The 22,149-nt window shown below is 40.8% G+C and overlaps 1 protein-coding gene across 1 annotated transcript in view; it reads right to left on the bottom strand.

The window, feature by feature from the left end:
- Positions 1-5,083: 5,083 nt before the first annotated feature.
- clstn2a (calsyntenin 2a) overlaps positions 5,084-22,149 on the bottom strand; it is a 164,885-nt gene continuing 147,819 nt past the window's right edge. Inside the window, exons 10-18 of the mRNA XM_061732004.1 lie at positions 19,266-19,428; positions 13,233-13,399; positions 12,831-12,979; positions 9,405-9,610; positions 9,149-9,316; positions 8,793-8,938; positions 8,541-8,661; positions 8,227-8,417; positions 5,084-8,104 (exon numbers count right to left, since the gene is read on the bottom strand). Coding sequence (XP_061587988.1) covers positions 7,886-8,104; positions 8,227-8,417; positions 8,541-8,661; positions 8,793-8,938; positions 9,149-9,316; positions 9,405-9,610; positions 12,831-12,979; positions 13,233-13,399; positions 19,266-19,428 — 1,530 coding nt within the window. The 3' untranslated portion in view covers positions 5,084-7,885. The remainder of the gene's footprint in view (positions 8,105-8,226; positions 8,418-8,540; positions 8,662-8,792; positions 8,939-9,148; positions 9,317-9,404; positions 9,611-12,830; positions 12,980-13,232; positions 13,400-19,265; positions 19,429-22,149) is intronic.

Genomic DNA, 22,149 nt, shown 5'->3' on the forward strand with positions numbered 1-22,149 from the left:
CAGCATGTCACAGATTCAACGAGTAACCAAGGACATGTTTTAGATTTAATTATTTCCAAAGGTCTTAATATCTCAGAGGTTGTGGTGAACGATGTTGCTCTGTCTGATCACTACTGTGTATGGTTTAAAATGACCACCGTTGCCAATCCTATGAAAGGTGAAGCAGAGGTAATCAGAAAGCGTTATATAAATAACACCTGTGCATTATTCACCCAGGGTTTTACACCATCACCAACCCTTTCCTCAGTTCTAGTTGACGACCTTGTTAACAGTTTCAGTTCCAGTTCCAATGTTATGACTGTTATTGATTCTATCGCCCCAATTAAGACCAAAGTTCTGTCCGGGAGGAAAAAGTCATCCTGGAGAAACGCCACACTGGTTAAAGCACAGAGAAGGATATGTAGACAAGCAGAACGCAAGTGGCGCAAAAAACAAACTTCAGGTATATTACAACATTTATAAAGAGAGTCTTCGCAACTATAACCAGAAACTGAAGAATGCAAGGCAATCGTATTTTTCAGAGATTATCGATAGAAACAGTAATAATGCTCGCACACTGTTTTCTGTGGTAGACAGACTGACAAATCCCACAGCCTCAATCCCCCCTGAACTGCTGTCTGAAAAGGCATGCAATAACTTTTTTGACTTTTTCACAAACAAAATATTACAGATAAGACAAGCAATGTGCAGCTCCAGCTCAGGAATGATAACACTCTGGCCTTCCTATCTTGTAGTAAAGCTTGGACAGTTCAGCATATTAGATAATACAACCCTAACGAAAACAGTTTCAAAATTTAAGCCCACAACATGCTGTCTTGATATTCTGCCTTCAAACTTTTTTAAAACAGTTTTTAACTGCATAGCTCCGGATGTATTGCAGATAATAAATACTTCTCTTCAAACAGGCCAGTTTCCCCAGGCCTTGAAAACTGCAGTAATAAAACCTCTTCTAAAAAAATCAAATCTGGATGCTACAACACTTAGTAACTATAGGCCAATATCAAATCTGCCATTTTTGGGGAAAATCATTGAAAAGGTCGTTTTCCAGCAAATCCATGCTTTTATGATGCAAAACAACCTTTTTAACGCATTTCAGTGTGGTTTTCGGCCACACCACAGCACTGAGACTGCACTCATCAAAGTCTTAAATGATATCCATCTGAATAATGATGCAGGCAAATCCTCTGTTCTGGTATTACTGGATCTCAGTGCTGCATTCGACACAGTTGATCATAACATTCTTCTCAGCAGATTAGAAAAGTGGGTGGGACTTACCGGCACTGTGCTTCAATGGTTTAAATCTTACTTGCAAGATAGGGCCTTTTTTTGTCAATTGGAAACCCTGAGTCTAAGAGAACCAAGATCACATGTGGGGTTCCTCAAGGGTCCATTCTCGGAGCGCTTCTATTCAACATCTATATGTTACCCCTAGCTCAGATTATGGAACATCACAACATTTCCTACCATACTTATGCCGATGACACACAGCTCTATATTTTAGTGTCACCACATGACTACAGTCCCCTACTCTCATTGAGTAACTGTATTCATCAAATCAATGAGTGGATGTGCCAGAATTTTCTCCAACTAAATGCAGAAAAGACAGGGGTGATCATTTTTGGCCCTAAAAATGAAAGGGAAAAGATCAGCGCTCACCTTGGCTCCATGTCATTAACAGCTACAAATCAAGCCAGAAATCTTGGTGTAATTATTGACTCAGACCTGAACTTCAACAGCCATCTAAAGTTTATCACTAAATCTGCCTATTACCACCTAAAAACATTGCTAGAATTAAGGGGATTCTGTCTAAACAAGACATGGAAAAACTTATTCATGCATTCATTTTCAGTAGGTTGGATTATTGCAATGGCATCTTTACAGGCCTTAAGAAATCTATCAGGCAGCTGCAGCTGATCCAGAACGCTGCCGCCAGAGTCCTTACAAACACCAGGAAACTGGACCATATTACACCGGTCATGAAATCACTACACTGGCTTCCAGTGAGTCAAAGGATAGAGTTTAAAATCTTACTGCTGGTCTACAAAGCACTGAATGGTCTTGGACCAAAATGCATGCTGGATCTGTTAGTTCCTAGGAAGCTCCCAGACCCCTGAGGTTCATCTGGATGTGGTTTGTTGTGGTTGCCAAGAACCAGAACCAAGCAAGGTGAGGCAGCGTTCAGTTATTCTGCTCCTCACGGTGGAACAAACTTCCTGTAGACCTGAGGTCTGCTCCAACTGTGAGCTCCTTAAAATCGGGTCTAAAAACATTACTGTTTACTCAAGCGTACTCCTAAATTAAATACTTACCTGCTGGACTCTACTGCCCTTATTTTTAACAGCTTGTGCTTTTTTTTATATATCTTTTTATTGGTATTTTTGGGCAATAACAAAATGGTAAAAACACAGATATCAAAACCAACCCTATCAAGTATGCCATTTTTTTTAAACCCCAACCCACCCACAATTGAAATTATTTTACTTCTTTTCTTATCATCTTATTCATAATTTTATTCAATCTTATTTGTTATTTACCATCTAATTATGTCTTGCCGCTTTTAATGTCAATGTAAAGCACTTTGAATTACCTTGTGTTGAATTGTGCTATATAAATAAACTTGCCTTGCCTTGTACTAAAGTAATACTCTTGGCTGTCTCCTCATCGTTGCTGTTTTCTGGAGATAAAGGAACTACTTCAAGTGATTAAGACCTGAACTACATAAGCCTGGGTGATACCTCCATATCAGATTTTGCCTGCGTAAGAGTGTGAGCCAGGTCACAGTTTCCAAATGATGTTTGGGTCTTTTTAATCTATATTCCAGTTGTCTGTGCCTCCTGCAAAGGCTAAAATATATGTTTTCCCAACACCATACAGCTATATAAAGACGAAGATGATAGGATACGACGTATGAGCGTAAGTTAATGTAGCTAATGCTTGTTTTCTACAGTCATTGGTATACAATAAGCCCCGTGTACAACTTTGTAATAGCTGCAAGTTGTCATTATTAGGTATTGACAATATATATGCTCTGTGTGTTTCAGATAACTGTCTTGTTGCAAAATTATAGCTGCAAATCGTCCGTCTGGGCGTTCAATCGAGCCTCACAGTGGTGGGGTGTTATTGTTCCCGCTTTCCCGGAGCCGCACTGGGTGCAGAGCTTTAGGATGTCTGAAGAAACATCGGGGTTCTTGTGCAACAAACTGCGTCCAGCTATGGAACGATAAAGACATAGCTGGACGGGTGCAAAGGCGTTGTTGGTGCTGAAGCAAATCTGTTTTCCTGATGAAGAGAGGGTTCAGAGGAATGGCTATTTACATTGAAGCAGACCCATCATAGCACCATCACACTGACTATTTCAATTGTAAATGTAAACACTGCCATTCTTCACGGTGTTGTTGATGGAAAGGGGCCGTTCTTGCGTTTGCTGGACTGTCAGGGAGCTTGCGTGATGCTAGGGTTCTGGACAGTCCACACTGTGGGAGTTAGCCAGCCGGGGAAACCTCTTCCCAGCTCACATCAGGGACATTGGTGCGGTGACTGCTAGCTATTACATCCTCGGAGGCTCTGCTTATCCTGCGCAGGACTGGCTTTTGAAACCATTTCAAGACACCAGACGACTGACAATAAAACAGCACATGTTCAACCATAAAGTCAGCCTTTACCAGCTCCCTCAGCACGACAAATAAAGCCTGATTGAAGGCAGCTTTCTGGGCTATCTCCTCCCTCCACAGAGGAAGGTAGGAGCTCCCTCGCATCACTGGCATCGTCCAGCTGGATGTGCCGGTCCCGCCGGGCTCGGGTCAACACACCCTCAGTCCGCTTCTCTTCAAGTAACCTGGCTTGTTGTGGCTCCTCTTCCGCTTGCCTAGATTAACAACAGAAACAGAGGTCGTAAACCAGGGCAAGTCCAAAGAATATATCATTTTAAATGAGCTTTTATTTTATTACTTTTGCTCAAGTCTAAAATTTGATACTTTTACCGACTGTATCTGTATTCTAAAGGAAGTAAATAAGTTAAATACTTTATCCTCCACCAGCAAACATAATAGGCTATTTATGAATCTGGTTTATGGTTTCTCACCAGTGATAACATGCTGCTGTCCCGTTCTGGCCCGTCCCGGTGGCGATGGTGGGACGGAGTCTGGGGAGCTTGGGGGTCCACGGTTAGGGAGGTGGGCTAAAACGCGCCACGTGTGGACCGGGATTCTTGAGCAAACACATACACAGTATTTCAGTACGCACACAGCAGGGGATTACAACACATACAAACAACCTGTCAACCACTAGTTTAGTTCATCACATGCTAAAATTCTGACTTTTTTTTGCTTGCAGAAGCAAATACATAAAAGCGCAAAATACAAGCAGAGCGCTGCGTTAGCAATGGCTAACTAGGTAGCTTTCGGCAGACTTGGCGTGCTCACTCAAAAAGAGCAAAAGCGTGTCACTGCCAGGTGCCAGTCCAAAAAACATATCAAAAAATCTAAATCCGACAGCACTCACTTGAAGTACAAAACTTTAATGTATGGTAAATCACTGCACAGCAGCAGAAAATCGGACGCGTTTCAGCTTGCCCTTTACCTAGGTAGCTTGTCTGCATGCTGGGACAAGGGTGTTACTCTTCAAATTATCATGTTCTTTCAAAATGAACTTGTCACCAATGAAACTACTAACGTAAGAGGTGTTTTAGTTCAGTATCAGGGTACTCAAGGGGCCGTGCGTCTAACCTGGCATTAGGGGCACAGCGGATATACATGCATCCAACCCTGTTCCCTCGGCTAGACCTGGTCAGGAACACATCCATCACATCCAGCTCTCTGGGAATACTGGAACTCCGCTCTTTCCATTAGATGCAGCTTCCACCTGTACATAAAGTTGTGGGATGACCACTAGAGAGAGAGAGATCCCAACCATTTTGCTTACAAAAAAAAAAGAATCGTGTGTGTGTGTGTGTGTATACATATATATGTATATATACACACACACAAATATGTATATATACACACACACAATCTTAAACATTTTGTTATAGGGTTTGCTTTTATATGTACTGTAAAAGAATCTTTTTTTTTCTTTAATCCTCTTTAATAACAAGTACAGTAGTTTGATAGAAACATGGCAGCTGATTCACAAAGATGACATCACAATCATATGTACTTTTAAGCTGTATGGGGTGGGGGTAGGAGGTCAGGTGAGAGGTAAAAAAGCAAATGCTGGCTTTTGTTGCAGCTCCAGAACTTTGGGGGTGTCGCCACGTCAAACACACTGGATCTTTGATCTGTTATTACAAGGGTAATAATTAATATCTAAAGTGTCTACATTACCTTGCAGTTTTGGAAACATTGGCAACAACGTGGAGTTGATTGAAAACAATGATTCCATCAATAATATAACATATATTTTTATTGTATTACATCAGATCAAACACAGTTAGGGTCACCTGTAACTTTGAGGACATCGACATGTTTGCTTTAAAGCCACTCTGTGAAGCAATGCCACTTCTGACCACATGTGGGCAGCACATCATGTACCTGCTCATGGTGTAAAACGCAACAAAGTGCCTCAAGTGGGTCAAAATAGTATTACCAGACATGCTAGACGGTCCTCACTCATAAGCCCCACATCATCACTACTATGGAACCAACTTCCAATCTGGGTTAGGGAGGCTGACACCACCTCCACCTTTACAACCAAACTTAAAACCTTTCTGTTTAGTAAAGCCTCTAGTTGATCTAAACTTCAGTGGGCCAGTAGTCACAGCTGCAGCTGCAGGACAAGACTAGAGCAGCTCGTCATAGATTCATCGTAGATACGCTGCTATAGACCTACGCTGCAGGGGGACACCAACATGATCCACTGAGCGGTGCCCATCACTCCTCCTTCTCTTCCTTTTTCAGTTATTATAAGTATCAACATCAACTAACCATGTAGTCACATGTACATAGAACTCTTAGTTATCCTGCTAACAAATAATTAATGCTAATATATCTGGTCTAATAATACTATTACTATTAATACTAATATATCTAATATATCTGGTCTTTTTTGTACCTTTGACAAAATTGCTGGGCCTTTCTGTTCTTCATCCCCTCTTTCCTATCCCCCTGTCCTTGCTCTACCCAGCAGACCTTCAGCAGGTGAAATAATCTCAAGAAACCTTAAGCAGCACTCTGCCACTGTTTGGTTTAAGGTTTTTACCCGCTATTGTTTAAGTAGAAAATACTCGGGGTCATGTTCTGGGTCTCTGGAAAGCACTTGTGACAACTTCTGTTGTAATAGATGCTATATAAATACAATTGAACTGAACTAAGACAGGATGGTCAGTGGCTTTACAGTCAGCTGAACAGATCTCTGCCAACATGTGGTGAGAAGTGTTATTGCTGCATAGAGAGTCTTTAAAGTAACTGTCCACATGAACAAACTGAAATGGTGAGTGAGGCGTGGAGGAGAATTTTGAGCAGGCTACGTCTCGGTCACGACTGAGCTACACCTCACCGGTACCTCAGTCACATGACTTATATGATTCTTTGCAAACAGGAAGTAAACAAAATACTTAAGAAATATTTCAATTCAACACAAAACCACACAAACCCCAATCGCTGCTTGTTACATTTGACATTTTCTGCAGGGCAACATTTCTTTTATTTTATGATTTTTATCCGATCTAAGTCAGCGTGAGAGAGTTGTGGAAGTTGCATCTGGGCAAGTGCGTGGCAGGTTTGACAGCTCACTCCTGTACATACCAGAGTATGAGCATCTGCATAATCAGTTCCTTTAATCTACCTCTAACTAGTTTCCTACACAAGGCCCATAGTTGCATAGAGGGCTCCTTTTACAACAGCTAATAAAAGGAAAATGGATACATAATAACTCTGTTGCATACACTCACTACCATGTACCATATAACGCTCTGATCAAAGAGGGAGAGGTGATGTAAAGGTTTGCAGAAAGAAGACAGGAAGTGATTAATGACCAAACAACAAAGTCTCAATTAGAATACAGTATGGACAGATGTGGTCCTAGTAAAAATGCTTTCAAAGACCACTGACTCTCTTCAAACAGCATTTTAACTACAATCAGCTTTCTGAAATGGATGATGGAGAAGTGGTCCTTCTAGCGTTTAAACACTTCAGAACAAGTAAAGGTGGACAATATGCAACAATAAATCGTTCTTCTTTGCACTGTATGCAACTCGTGTCAAACGAGGACTCTTTATGCTTAGACATCACTTGTTCTAACAGAAGCTCATCACTGTTTATGGAGAAACGAGACACTGATCACACAGACATCAATGACAGGAAGGTGTCCGACTAGAGACGACATCAGAGGTTGCAGCACAGCTATGTCATACCTACTACTGAGATGGTCGGAGTTACACCTCAAGAGTTTATGGGTACATGTTCTAGTGGATGCATATGTGGATACATGTAGCTGTTAATAATTGTTGTGGAGATAACTAAAATAAAAGCACTCGGAGGACAAGTGTATTAAATGTTTTGGATCAAAAATGTGTTTCAATTTTCAGGGACCAGCAAAACTCCAGACATATCTGAGCTCGTACAAAAGTAAATGAGATGACTGTGCTTTTTTAAATGTGTTTATAAATGTTGTGCCTCATTGAATGTGGTGTGAATAGAAATCCAGTTTTCCAGCAGTGTGGGACTGCAGCTGACTCGGCTATGCTGGATGTTGTCCAGCAGAGGGAGCTGTTTGTTTAAAAATAAAAACATGGGTGGATTCAGCTGATTTTCCGGCAGCAGATTTTAAGTTAATTCATGTTAGATTTTATGCTTGCCCCCATGTGTGCTGAATCTGCTCTTAGGATTTAGGAATGTCTGCAATATTTGTGTGTGTTTGTGTAGATGTATCATTATGTTTGTGTGTTTTGTCAGTATGTTACAGAGCAACTGTCCCACTCATATTTTCCCTTCTGGTTCCTCCCATCAACCTCTCCTCTTCCTTTGTCTTCCTCATCCTCCTCTTCATCACTGTTATCTGACTCAGCAATTGTCACGCCTCCCACCAGCTCAACATCCTCTTCTTCTTCCTCCTCCTCATGTTCTCCTTCTCTTCGTGTCTCTCCGAACGCCTGGGGTCCTCTTATGTCCTGGACAACAAACATAAATCCCAAATCCAGTCGTAGATAGATGTGAGCAAGACACACGTAGCACTTCTGATCATCATATTGTGGTTCTTTAAGCGTACTGATTTTCTACGGTTCTGATTTACCTCCATGGGGTTGATGGTGATGTTGAGCGAAGAGTTCTCCCAGTCCATCTCAGCATCTTTGACTTCATCTTCATCCTCTCTGGACCCTTCCTGATGGGTGGTGTGGATTTTGTAGATGCCGATCACCACAATAATCACTAGGGCAGCGATGCAAACCACAATAACTGCTGTGGCAGCAGGAGGTGCTGCTCCTGGAGAAGAAGAGAGAAGCAACATTTACACATATGTACAAAATATAGAAATAGTGGCATTCCTGACTACTGGTTGGCTAAAGAAAACTAGCAGGTGACATCTGAACCCTACTGGCACCTCACCTGGCATGTGCGAGTTGAAGGTGTGGATCATGAGTGGGTGATGGATCGGTCTCATGTACTGGGACTGTGCAGCCATATGATTGACATGCTCCACGGGCACTGCGTGGTGAACTACGCTGACCTGCAGTAATGAAGCAGGGAAAAGAGGTATTTTTCACACAGAAGAGTTGCAAAGACAAGTCACTGTTGTGGGAGAGGTAAACCCTAAATACTGTATAAGATGAGAATATTTAGACAGAATGTAAAACTCACCTCCAAATTGAACTCGTTGCTGGTGTAACGCCCGTTAAGTTCAGAGCAGGTGAGTCTAAACCGTCTCTCAGCCAGAGTGGCAGGTCGCCAGTTCCTGTAGCGCAACTGTCTCAGTGCCTGCTCATAGTGAGACATGGAGTCCACGCCTGGGAACAGAAAAATCAGGCTCACTCTGGCTATCGACTTTTTTGTTAGTCATAAATAATCTTAAGGGATTCTGTGAATGCATTCAGGCCTCCAAAACCCTCTCCTATTGAGAATAAATCATCTAAATTTATAGCTAAAGGATATTTAAAGGAGCTACAGTGAGAGGAGGGAGCGCCACAAATCTGTGTTCATGTTCAAGCCGTTCCTACCATAAATTGATATTCCAGAGGTAGAGTTGGTGGCATCGAGGTGTTTTCCCAACAGAGCGCTGTGATGAATCCCCAGACTCTCTCTCTCAGGATTCAGTTCCTCCCCAATTACAAGCACATCACAGTAATCCAGGTTATGCATCACCTCCATCACACCAGGCCTGCGGGCTGTACATGAAGACCCATAATTGCATGTTTAAATGAAGAAGCTGCTACGACAGAAGTGTTTGGACAAAAGCCCACCCTGACCACCCACCTCCACCATAGCTGTCTCCCTTCATCACGGTGCTGGTGATGCGGAGCTCTTTGAACGGTGCCACGCCCAGCGGGCCGCGGAAGTCACTGGCAGGCCGGATGATTTGGTTAGATCCTATAATGGTGATTCTGGGTTCACTGGGCGGCAGCACCATCACCACTGCCTTGATGTCTGGGATGAAGAGACATGTGTCTTCTCCAAAACACCTGACACACACACAGAGGGGGGCAGAAGAGACGGTGCAGGATGAGACCACAGCAGTACTACTGTCTAACTGTGTATTTGTATTTATTTAGATCATTTACCTGCAAAGAGAACTACTTATTTAACTATTTTGGATGTGCCTGGCTTGAGACGAGGCTCGGAGGAACAGAAGACACTACACAAATGTTAAATCCATTACGGTACAAAGGTTATATACTGTGTTTTCAATGTAGGTTTACATGCAGACTTCAGCATGTATTATTAAACAGATGCACACTCGGTTTGATCATGAGGTTGAAACTCAGGAATGCTAAAAACCAACTGGTGTCCCCGTTTCCTGTTTCCAGCTGCCCTTGTGCTGGAGGCAAGTGCTGTCTAATCTACACTGTCCATAACTATAATTGATGGGGCTGAAAACCTACTGAAATATTTATTTATTTATTTTTACTGACATCCTTTCTCACTTTGCCACGACCACAGAGGCCCGCAAAGTGGATTGCTTTCTCATCTCAGTCCATGTGACGTGAGCATATCCTTGCATGTCGGGGACTGCAGAGTAACCGAAGTGCAGAGGCATTAAAGATACACGGGAGATGATGCACACTGATAACCAGGTGTGCAAATGCACCCAGAATAAGTCAATTATCTTGTGTAAGTGATCCTGTAATCAACTCAGTAAGGTGTAGATAATTAGTGGTGGCCTATTAAAGGATGTGCGGTAGTTGATAATGTCTGCTCCATAAACGTTTGTTGTTCTTGCGCTGCTGGGGAACGTCTCAAGTGGCAGAAAGCAGAGAGCATGTGTGTTCATATATCACACGGATGCAAGGGCTGACTTATGAGCCGAGCTGCATCAGATTGCAAAGATCTAATCCCAGGAAACTCCTCGTCCTCGCTCCTTTCAACAGGAGTATTCCAAAGGGAAGCTGGCTGTCCGGTTGATTATTTCCCAGTTGATCCCTGAGTCGTGTCGTTCGAGCTGTTTGGGGCGACATTATCGACATATCCCCTTTAGGTACATAAAACTCCCTACACTCCAGGTAAACAGGTCAATATGACTGTGATTTGCAGATATGAGCTCTTCTAAATGTAATCCGAGTACTAGACTGCTTCCATAAGGGCACCACTGCAGAAAGAATTTGCTTTGATGAACATAAAGCATGTTCATCATACTGATGTGCTCGTAATATGTGATGTGCAAATGTGTTTAACACATGTTGAGTCAAAGTGAGCTCATGATTCATTAATCCTGCAAAAGTAGTCTTGATAGGAACTGATTTCAAGCTGGAGGCTGTACGGGGTGGCTCATTTCTTACAGGGATTAACTAAAAATGTTCAAGTTACCTGATATCAGTCCGCTCATTAACCCTTTCACTGACCAAAGGCGGTACAGCTACTGTATGTCCACAGTTGGGCTCAGTCAACAGTGGAGCAAAGAGCACCTGAAAGGCTGTTGGCACTTCTTGGCTAGTATTTGTGGTATGCTGTTTTATTGTCCAGAGCCACAGACTCTTAGGGTAGACACACCAGACCATTGCTTACGTCATATTGAGCCAACGAGACATTGTTTGTATATCAAATCTCTGAGGTTACATCAGGCTTTGTCCTGTGACTCCTGCACAGCCGTTGTGAGGACCTGACCAGATTGCCAGCCCACATGGGTAGGGCTGGGGGGGCATTGTCATCTGCAGTGGAGATGCGGTGTGCACACTTCACAATCACATTAACCTGAGTGGAGGTGTGTTTTGTCTCCCAGGCAACGAACTCCCACGTTTCTGCTTCCTAATCAATGATAGTAAATATTACTATAATGTGTTACTCTGCTCAGTATGCCACCCTCTTCTTGAGCCTCCGGCTCGAGCTCTCCTGCACCCCCAGCTGTGCTTTTCACATGCACCTTAATGTCAGACCTTTGTTAGGGAAACATGTATGTGATTTGACATGTGTTTCCTTTATGCTTAAAAAAATGGAAAGATTCATTTGGGCCACTTTCAACAGAGGTTGTCTAAATGAGTTGAAAACATGTTTTGTCTGATAACAGAACTTTACATGTATGAAATGTTTAAAGCTACATCCACACATGCAGTTTACTTTCAAAACATTACATTTTCTTTATGGTTACTCCTGAAGTCGACACTACTCTTTAAAAATGGAAAACTGCTGTTTCAGTTTGGAGACTCTGTGTCAACAAGGGTGACCAGATGAAATTAAAAGTAAAAACGACAACATATTTGCATACATTAGCATCTGGACTTGCTTTTCTGGGCCAAAAAGTATCCTTCTCTGACTTACAAATCATATGTCACATGATCAAGGACCATAACAAAAACAGAAAGGCCTTAACAGCAATGTAAAGAATCTTTTTAGTAATGTGGACGAAGAGCTTTTTAGACAAGTATCTGAAGTCCTAGTGTATGGGTACGGGACACGTATGGGTTTTGTTTTAACCACACTAATGTGGACATCAGCTGAGATCATGCAATGAGATAAGATCTAGTCCTGTCAAAAGTTTTGCATCAATAAATAAGCAAATTATGATTCAATGATGAACTTTGCTGGATGGGGCTGGAAATAATATTAGTAGGATATCACAAACAAAACCAAGCAATATCAATTTGCTGGATATCTGCAGAACATCTATGAGATATATATCCTTATAAAATCTTACAAAAAAAAAACATCACAAAGAGGATTCCAAGAAGATCCAGGAATTATTTAAAATGTCTCATACATGTATTGCTGAAACCAGGATGCTCCAGGAACTGAGAAGAAGCAAAAGTCTGGGTGGCACCAATTATATCCACCATAATGAGTTAAATGCCTTAACCTGAAAACCTATAATATTTACTTATTATGCCTTTACTCATTGCTGCAGTTCCTGTCACCACTCTCCTGCTGAAACGAATTGTTGTAGTTCCTGCCGCTTCCTTTGTCTTCCCAAAAGGCCCACCCTGCTCTGAGCTCAAAAAAGCCTCTCATTGTTCCTTTGGGGCGTCCTGAACTACCCGAACCGCTGGTGAGATAGTCTGGACTTCAAATGAGGGCTTTCAAGTGTAATGTATCGTTTTTGTGTAACTGCAGACCTTTCGCATGCATGGAACCTATTTGATAGAGTGAAGTTGAGGGGAAAAGGAAAAACCAAAAAGCTCTTTTGAAAATTGACATGTCCCTTATCTGATGGATGTATTAAAAAATGCACCCCCTTCGCGTGTGTGGACTCACTGTACTGTGGTGGTGATTCGTAGCCGTCGCAGCCCTGGTGTGGGGAACTGGCGAGAGTTGATGTACGAGACTTTTGTCATGGCCGAGTTGATGCTGTCCACATCCCCTCCTTCCACCACCAGCACCGACTGTGCCGGGTTAAAATGAAACTACACACACGTACACATACATCCACTTGATCAGAAATGAAAATGTTAAAATCTAAATACTGGTTTTAGTGTCATGCAAGATGTGTTCACCTTTTCCAATTTCACAGTATGAAAATTGGAGAAAAAGTAAGAAAAACTGCCTCGGGATATTTTGCATGCAGGCAAAACACATCAGTGTTCATTGCTTAAATTATTACTTCTCTTTTACAGTCATGGAAGTGTGCTGCAACTGTGTCCGAATTTCTCCACTAACCTTTATGTCCTTAGCCAGGCTTTCAAGCGAGTTAATATCAAGGCCTTCCTTGCAGGCCTGCAAGCATGAAATAACCTTCTGGGTTTCAATACGGCCCGGTCGGATTGTCAGACCTGAAAGGCTGCCGTGAAAATATTGAGTAAACCTTGGGGTCGATATCTCGCCACCTAGTGGGAACAAGGAAAGAGACAGGGTGAAGAAGAGAGAAAGAGCAAAAAAAAGAAGTCAGTTAGATCCAGAAGAAAGAAATAAAGCAAGAGTTGGTACCAAAAGAAATTGATCAAACAAGATGTGCATGAGGTAAGAAGTCAAAAGCCATGTTTCCAAAGGAAGAACAAATAGAAACAAAAAAATTACGATTTAAAGTTTTTTTTTTCTAATTTATCACCTGAAAGTTTTGACAAAACCTCAAACTCGCCATGAAAGATATTAATTTTTTAACACACTATAAGGGGAGTGCTACCAAGCTGTTTAGATAACATAAAGGTGCTGTTAAAATTAACATAATAATATGAAGTGGCAGTGGGAAGCAAAGTGTCGATGCTATTTTTGGTCAAATTTATGGATAACATACCTCAGTACTCAAAACAATATGTGAAGCATTCACAGCTTCGGAAAGAACACTTCATGTGACACTTCCAGTCATTTTTTACGCTGGATTTAATTCATGGATTTGAGAAATTGCAGCGTTCACTTGACTGAAATGTTATTACTGTCAGAGCTAGTGATTAAATATGTCATAAATATGTCTTTATATGTAACTTCTATAGCAAGAAGATATATCTGTTGCAGTTTTGTAGTGGATTGACTGCACTTTTTCATACGGAGCTTGAGATTTTCCTCTTGAACACGTCAAGGCTGCCCTGTATTACGGTTTCACCAGTTTTGATTAATGTCCCATTTCCATCAAATCGTACGTCCAGGCCGCTTGCTTGCATGTAAATTCATTCCTGTCTGATTCCACGCTTCATACCCTTTAATAAATCCAAGAAAAGGCTGACAACTCCCCTTACACCGGGACATGCGCACAATTCTGTATCTCAGGCTATTCAGTTCAAAAATACTTCATTAATCCCCGAGGGGAAATTAGTTGATCTATATCTATACTTAACACAGTGGGAAATAAAATAATGCCATGAGCAGGGAAGTGTGAGGTCTAAAAAACCCGACTCTAAAAGGATATATTTATAGGAGTTTCACTGAGGCTGTTTGAAGCTTTATAATCTGAACAGTTCAGCTTGTGATTCTTTAAAAAAAATCCAAAGTATAACCATAAATATTACAATTACTGGGCCATCATTTTCAGATCAAGTAAAGAAATTGAGTAAAATGGATATCCTTTTACATTTAAAGATATTGACTTTGATACTAATATTTTTTTCTGTCATTTAATTGATTTGCTTTCCTATTTAATTTGTTGATCTAAAAATGAAGGCAAACTATTTTAATCTATGTAATAAGCTTATGACAGACATGTGCAACAATCCAGTGTCTTAAGAACCAACAAAATATAAACTGAGAGACTGAATACAACTTATTCAAGACTTATTATCTGTTAGAAGATTATGCCCTTTAAAAAAAAGAAAAAGAAAAAAGAAGATTACGCCCTCATTTAAAACAGATTGGATGGTCTCATGAGGCCGATTGAACTGTAGATAGAGACTTAAGATATTATCATGAACCAGAAAACCTACATTTAGTTGGAGGCGTCCCGTCTCTCTGATCTGTCAGTGGGAACCATATGAGATGGTTTACAGTATATACATCAGAGAGCTGAGATAACAGATCGTGAAACGAGACAGAAAAACTCCCCTCTGCATGACAGCTTCTCTTAAAAAGAAAGAATATAAACTGCATTGCAAATTTAGAATAAAGGAAATGTATCTATGAATATATGTAAAAACAGTAACATTGCAAGATAATTGAGAATTATTTTGTCTGAGTATTACGATTTTAGAGCTAATCGGATGTTAATGATTCTAGCTCCGTCTGTGGTGGAAGACCATTCCTTTACTTGGCTAAATGAAAGCAAGAAAAGACAAGAAGATGAGAGACGTGTAGGCCCCTTCACACTCAAAATCACATAAATCACCATTTACACCAGTTAAACCATTCTGACATCTATTTTCCATAGTAAAGAAGAGTATGCATTCCCCTCTTAGACTGAAGTCCTGAAACAAACGGGTCTAATGTCGTGAGCGGAGTCCATCTGGACTTCATGCTCCAGATTTCTCAAATGACAATATGTACAAATGACATTGCAGCTACAGTTCAAAGGGTTGCACCATGAAGTGTTCTTTCCATTTCATCTAACAATGATGTATATGATGCATCTGCATAATATCACCACCATATCAATCATGGTAAATGGCCTGACACGTGAAGAGCACCTTTATAACCTAATCCAGGTTCTACAAAATGCTCTGCAATGTGTTCCTCATTTACCCGTTCACACAAACACACTCGCTGCACAGTCCTTTATTTACAATGACGCTACGCTGCTATAATCATTCCCTGATGAGTGTGTCCGGAGGCATCGTGGGGTTCAGTGTCCTGTCTGAGGATGGGATATGGGATTATGGGAACTATAAAGATGATTTAGGTCATCGTGTAAAGAACGTCTATGATATTAGACACATTTGTTTATGGTTCTAAAAGAATGTGAATTCACTATATAATTGTGTTTTTCTGCAGAGGTCTTCCTCCTTATTTTAAGAGGATTGTTGTAGCTCACAAAACATATTTTAAAGAAAGATTTGTGTCAGTTTTCTGGTGCAGTGGCTACATGGCAACAGAACTACTTGTGTCTAGACATCTAGTAATCTACAAGCGGATGAAAAACTGTATAAAACACATACAGAAGCTAACAAGGACTTCTGTCTCATGTTACATGGCAAATTTTTCATACACATTAAATACTGTTAAAACGTGTGATATTCTGCAAACAGTTGGTAAATAATCTACAAGCTCATTAAAACTACTATATTGATTTTGCAAATCCTCTCTTGGCCTCGGTTAGCAATATTCGGGAGACTTTAAAGGCCCATGTTGCCTAATATTGCAGATTTCCCATTCATATGTGGCTGTTTAATGCTTTGGCTAAAGGCTAAAGACCTTGTACTTTTCAATCTGCTTTCCTGACACCGACAAATTGTAGAATTATGCTTTGCTTTTTTTCCTTGTAAAGGCATGCATCAACACGTTTACACACACACACACACACACACACACACACACACACACACACACACACACACACACACACACACACACACACACACACATGAATTAATCAAGAATGAAAGACTTCCTTTAAAGTGCGTTTTAGGTCAAAATCTGTACATCAGGATCTTAAACGTTCAAGTCATTCATCAAATGGTCAACATCTCTGCAGGCCTGCTGGGGTAAAACCTTGTTTATGTTCCTGTTAAACCTTCCTTTGCAAAGCACACGCTTGCTGCCAGTAACATCTAGAGCTGCTGTATTTTTATTACACCTGTGTGCTCAAGGAACCCCTCAAAAAGTGCTCTGAAAAGCCATTGTTGCGCTGCTGCAGATCTACCTGGGGGCTTTTTTTTTACCAGGTTGTCGTCCTTCCTGTTTTAATGAATGCCTTGAGGAAGCTCCTTCAAATTTAGCTCAAGCTTTCACTTATTACCGAGGATGACCTCATGTCAGTCTCATTCGTGAGAATGTGACATGTCAGGAATGCCTTCAGGAAATTTAATTTCTTCTGACATAAACGTCCACCAAACTGATTAAAATTATTGTGATTAAAGGTCAGTGAGACCACACAGATGCCACTTTTGGCAACAGGAAGAGTTCATACACTAATTGGACCGAGACAAAAATTCACACAACTGTCAAAAAGAAATAAATGATTAAGAGACGACATTTTTTAGTCAAAAAGGTCAGATGTCACCTTGAGTGAGGCATCATTGTTGAACACCATAAATGTTGCACATATTGCACATTTGGCTGGATAATGGAGGGGTGACACTAATCATGTATTTTGAGTGTCGTCATTTCTTGCAGATGCTGCACTGACTGCTCTTGTCTTATGTAACTACGTGGTACAGCGTCTTAAAGAAATAGCTCTTTGGGCTTCATAATTTTGATTGATGCATTTCATTTCCTTCATAAAATCACCCCACTCCCTTTTTATGCTCATCATATGCCTCTTCTCCTTTATTTAATTATCAGAGCACGATGAGGGGGGGCTTGACAAGCTCACACCCATTGTTTTTTGGCAAATTAAATGACATGGTGAACACACACTTGCTATTCAAACTCCATAAAATGATTAATTGCTACAGAAAACAGTTTAGAAACAATAATAGCCTCACATTTGGTTGTTAACCTAGTTTTGCAACATGACAACCTCTTTTTCCTCTTAGGGCACTGATGGTACAGTCTGAATGGCTTTTGAACTCCATCTCATCATTATGTTGTTGATTGTGAGGAAAAGAGGAAGGAGAAATGAGAGACTGAATTGCAGTCTCGCTAATGGCCTGAAAAGTTATCAGTTGCGGCTTAGTGAAGCTTAAAGCTTCTTTATTGGGATGTAATAGCTTGCAAACTTGTCCTCTTTTCACTCTTGCTAATCCTTCCTTCAGGGCTTTCTCTCACAATCAGATTCATAGAAAGAGGGAGCATGAGGGGGACTGCATGAGCCAAAGGAAGAAAAAAAAAGACAAAAAACAACATTGTAGTCACAGTTTGAAAGGAAATTTTAACTGCATCTGAAAAGCCACCGGGATCGCGACTGTCTCATTCTGGCCTATGAAGCACTTTTGTCCAATTATTCAAGGAGTAAACATGGCGACATTCATCCCACCGCAATCACCGCTCGCTTTGGATTCCGGCTGCTAAAAATGACACGCAGAATTTTCTGTTGATACCCACTGAGCTTCAAAGAGGAAACACATGTGGCCCCGAGGAATATATTTTAATCCTTTTATTCATTTTAACAGTGACTCCCCGTCTCTCTCTCTGTCTCTCTCCCTCTCTCTCTCCCTCTCTCTCTCCCCTGTTTGCAATTCAAATGTAATTTTCTACATCTTCAGGCTTATTCATTGGTCTATTTTCTACATTTAGAATAAAGATGGTTGTCACCAATTTTTAGACTGGACCTACATGCATAATTAATAACTCCAACACGTTTTAACAGATGCACCTGCGGTTTGTGGACAGATCATATGATCTCTTTAATACACAAGCTTCTTAAACGTATTCCTGAGCCAGATGTGTACTTTCCTTTATGTATTGTAGAATTTGATATCAAAATATGTGTGGAAGCCGTGTTTTAAATGAGTTACCTTAACATATTTATATGACAAGCGTAATGTATTCAGTAAAATATGAGAAGAAATTATGTTTTACATTTTCAGAATGCTACTGATGGAAAGTAAAGAACAACAAAACCTAAAGACAAGAGAGAATAGCTATTTTTAAATTAATTAATGACATTAATCTATCATAGATTTATTTCTGTGCATTCACAACTGTCAATAAAGAAAAAGACAAGAAAAGAAACTGTTGGAACGGAAATATGCAGCCAAGAACCCACAACTCCTGTGATTTTAAATCAAGTACTATAGATGTTTCTCCGGAATCGACATGGCATCGTGAATAAATAATTACTCTAACTGAGCTGAAAAGGCTGCTGCATATGAAACAACTGTCAGTCTGGAGTACAAACAACCCCAACATCCAAAAAAGCTCCCTGTGTGATTTCAACTTGTAAGAAAAAAAGTGATGTAAAACCCTGTTTTTACAATGGAAGTGGACGCGAGAGATGACAGTTTTGTCCGACCTAGCAACAGGGGCGGGGCTTGAGAAAGGGTCAATTCATGAGACTTCCTTTAGAGAAACAACATGCATGCATGCATGCGCACACACACACACACACACACACACACACACACACACACACACACACACACACACACACACACACACACACACACACACACACACACACACACACACACACACACACACACACACACACACACACACACACACACCAACCTTGCCAGCATGCGCCCACAGTCAGCTGTGTATTAAGCTTTGAGGAATGGATTGGCCAGTCATCCGTCACCAGGTAGGGCTCATAGGTCACTCCGTCCACAAACAGCGTCACTGCAGGAAATTCCACGTTTATCACATAATAGTGCCATTCTTTGTCACAGATCTGCAGAGAGAGGAAAGAGAAAATAAATAAACATTAACCAAGGGTTCTGTCTTCCACTTGTCCAGTCTTTATTTATTCAAGTAGCCCAGTCTTTCCAATTTTGAGCAACTTTAAAAAATAAAACAAAGAAAATTTTCTTTGGGGAAACTACATGGTCTTCTTCAGGAGTGTTATTTAGGCGATAAATGGGTTTCTGTTGATTATTATATTTATACACTGCCTCCATGACAATGAGGATGTTTTTGCTCCACTCATGTTGTTAGAGTTGAAGTTGCATCTTTGATCCTTGCCTGCTTGTTCCTTCAATAAATTATATTTAACAAAGTCTTGTTTTCTTCGCTGGATCTTTTGCTCTGTTTTTTGTTCGATAGCTAAGAAGGTTTCCAACTAATGAGCTGTTCATTTAGGGACATGTAGACTGAAAAGGACAGCTGTGGAAACATGTCCCAGGAAACATTAATCAACCATTTCAAACATAATTTGATTATTTTGGAGAACCTGTAAAGGCACATCCCGCTTACTCAATTCCCACCTTTGTTATCACACACACATGGTGAAAAATGCAAAAAGAATCTGAGAACAAACACATTTTCTTTGTCATTATTCCTCTAAAAATCTTTTCCACCTTGGAGGGCTTATCATTTAATAGAGAGAGCATTTCATCTATACATACACTTTCTTCACAACAAATCTGAATAATGATTGGAAAAATCTAAACTATTTTTTCTTCTTCTTTTTTTCCTTTTTTGTAGTCGTCACCACAGCAACTCATCGTGTCCTGCACATTGATTTAGAGGGTTTTATCTTGGGGGCCGTGCCTGACTGGTAACCGTCACTATGAGCAGCTGATGCAATGGGGCTAATATGGGGTACAGTGTTCTGCCCAGAGACCTTTGGCATGAAACGGGGCTGGGGATTTATCAGGAGGGAGACTGACTCCACCCACTAATTTGGATTAACGTCTAAAGTCTATAAATGAGGCCACTTTTGGGAGAAAAGGTATTAGAACATGAAAAAAAATGTCATAAGTATTCACATCATCGGGCCGTAGCAAAATCCAGCTACTCAGGGTTCTTTGCCAGCGCCTAGCAAAACACAAGTCCGTGCAAGTTAGTTTATTTTGAAACTCTTGACAGATAACAGGTAAATGCACAGACTGTGGTTGCAGCAGCCCCGGTGTGACCTTCTGTTAGTTCCAGCTGCTGGTCCTTCAAAAACAAGAGACAGTTAATGAGACGAGTGGATGACGATGGTTCCCTGAACCTCCGCCCCACGGCTCCCACTACAGCTGAGCCAAAACCACACCCCACCACCACAAGGACAGTTCGAGGGGTTACGACAACATCTAAGGGGTGACTTCATTTTTGCAAAACTTTAGATAAGTTCAAAAACATCCATTTAGGCACTGCTGGTCTGATCATAAAGATGCAAACATCTGCTCACGTCTCAGACATTTGCTGGCCCCAACCCCCAACCAAGGCAGTCGCTGTGCCACTGCCTTGGTGAGTAAAACACACATATTCTAATTCGGATGACTGATCGCCTTCTTATTTTTCAATTCCAGGTGCAAAGCAGCTCCAGCTCACGACTAGCCGGATACATTCTGAATGCTTCTTCCAGTTGTCTTGTTTTTTTCAAATTCTTATTTTTACTGCACCACAACATGACATTGTATTGCCATCATCTACTGAACACCTTGAATTAGATTGTGCAACAATCCAGCCAAAGATGATAAGACATCAGCCTTTATCCCATACAACATGCATATTTCAGGAAATCCTGTGGGGATAAGGACATTTCTATCTAAAATGTGCATCATACAACACTGGAAAGCCAGAAACGGAAAAAGATTAGACCGTTGTTGATGCAGTCCTTATCCATTTATGTGTGGAAGATTTTTTTTCTTTTCTTTAAGCAAAGAATGGAGCTCGGAGATTCCCTTATGTTAGGACCATCTGCCCTGACAACCATAACCCAGCTGCTGCAATTTAAAATAGAAAAGCTCACAGAGACACTGATTTCATTCTCTGGAAGCTGACAAAACCAGTATATCTTACACATGTTTACTGCAATATAAAATGTTCAATAAATTATGTTTTCCATTTATAGAAGTGATGTATCAGACACATTATTAGGAACATGTACGTCTTGCATCAATTTTCATGCAGATCAATTCAACAGTTACGGATTGCTTGTTATATTCAAGGCCATACATTTCTGTTAAAACATGGACAGTGTCCCAGTCCTGGGTCTGAGAGATGCAACCAATGTGGAGCAACCTTAACCTTGCATTAAAAATGTACTATTTTTTTCAAATTATTTCCCAAAATGTTGTGACACTGTGTAAATTGTTATTAAAAACAGAATGCAATGATTTGCAAATATCATGACACCCACATTTTTTTGTCAATAGAACATAAACAACACATCCTGCCCATCAGTCTATCCACCAGGATTTCAAAATCAACATTGCCCCTAGATTCATTACTCCTTCCAAGCTGGTGAAAAATCTGGGCATGATTGATGACCAGCTAGTCTTCTGTGACCAGGTTTGCACTGTTTCCCAGTCAAGCTGATTCACACTGTACAACATAAAGAATATCTGGCTGCACCTATGTGTCCCAGTCCTGGTTCGAGCCATGGTTATCCCTCACCTTAACGGCTGTAATGCCCTTCTGGCTGGTCCAGCTTATGTTAGGAAACCTTCACAGATGGTTTAGA

Source organism: Cololabis saira, chromosome 10 (genome assembly GCF_033807715.1).
Source record: "Cololabis saira isolate AMF1-May2022 chromosome 10, fColSai1.1, whole genome shotgun sequence".
NCBI classification, from domain to species: Eukaryota; Metazoa; Chordata; class Actinopteri; order Beloniformes; family Belonidae; genus Cololabis; species Cololabis saira.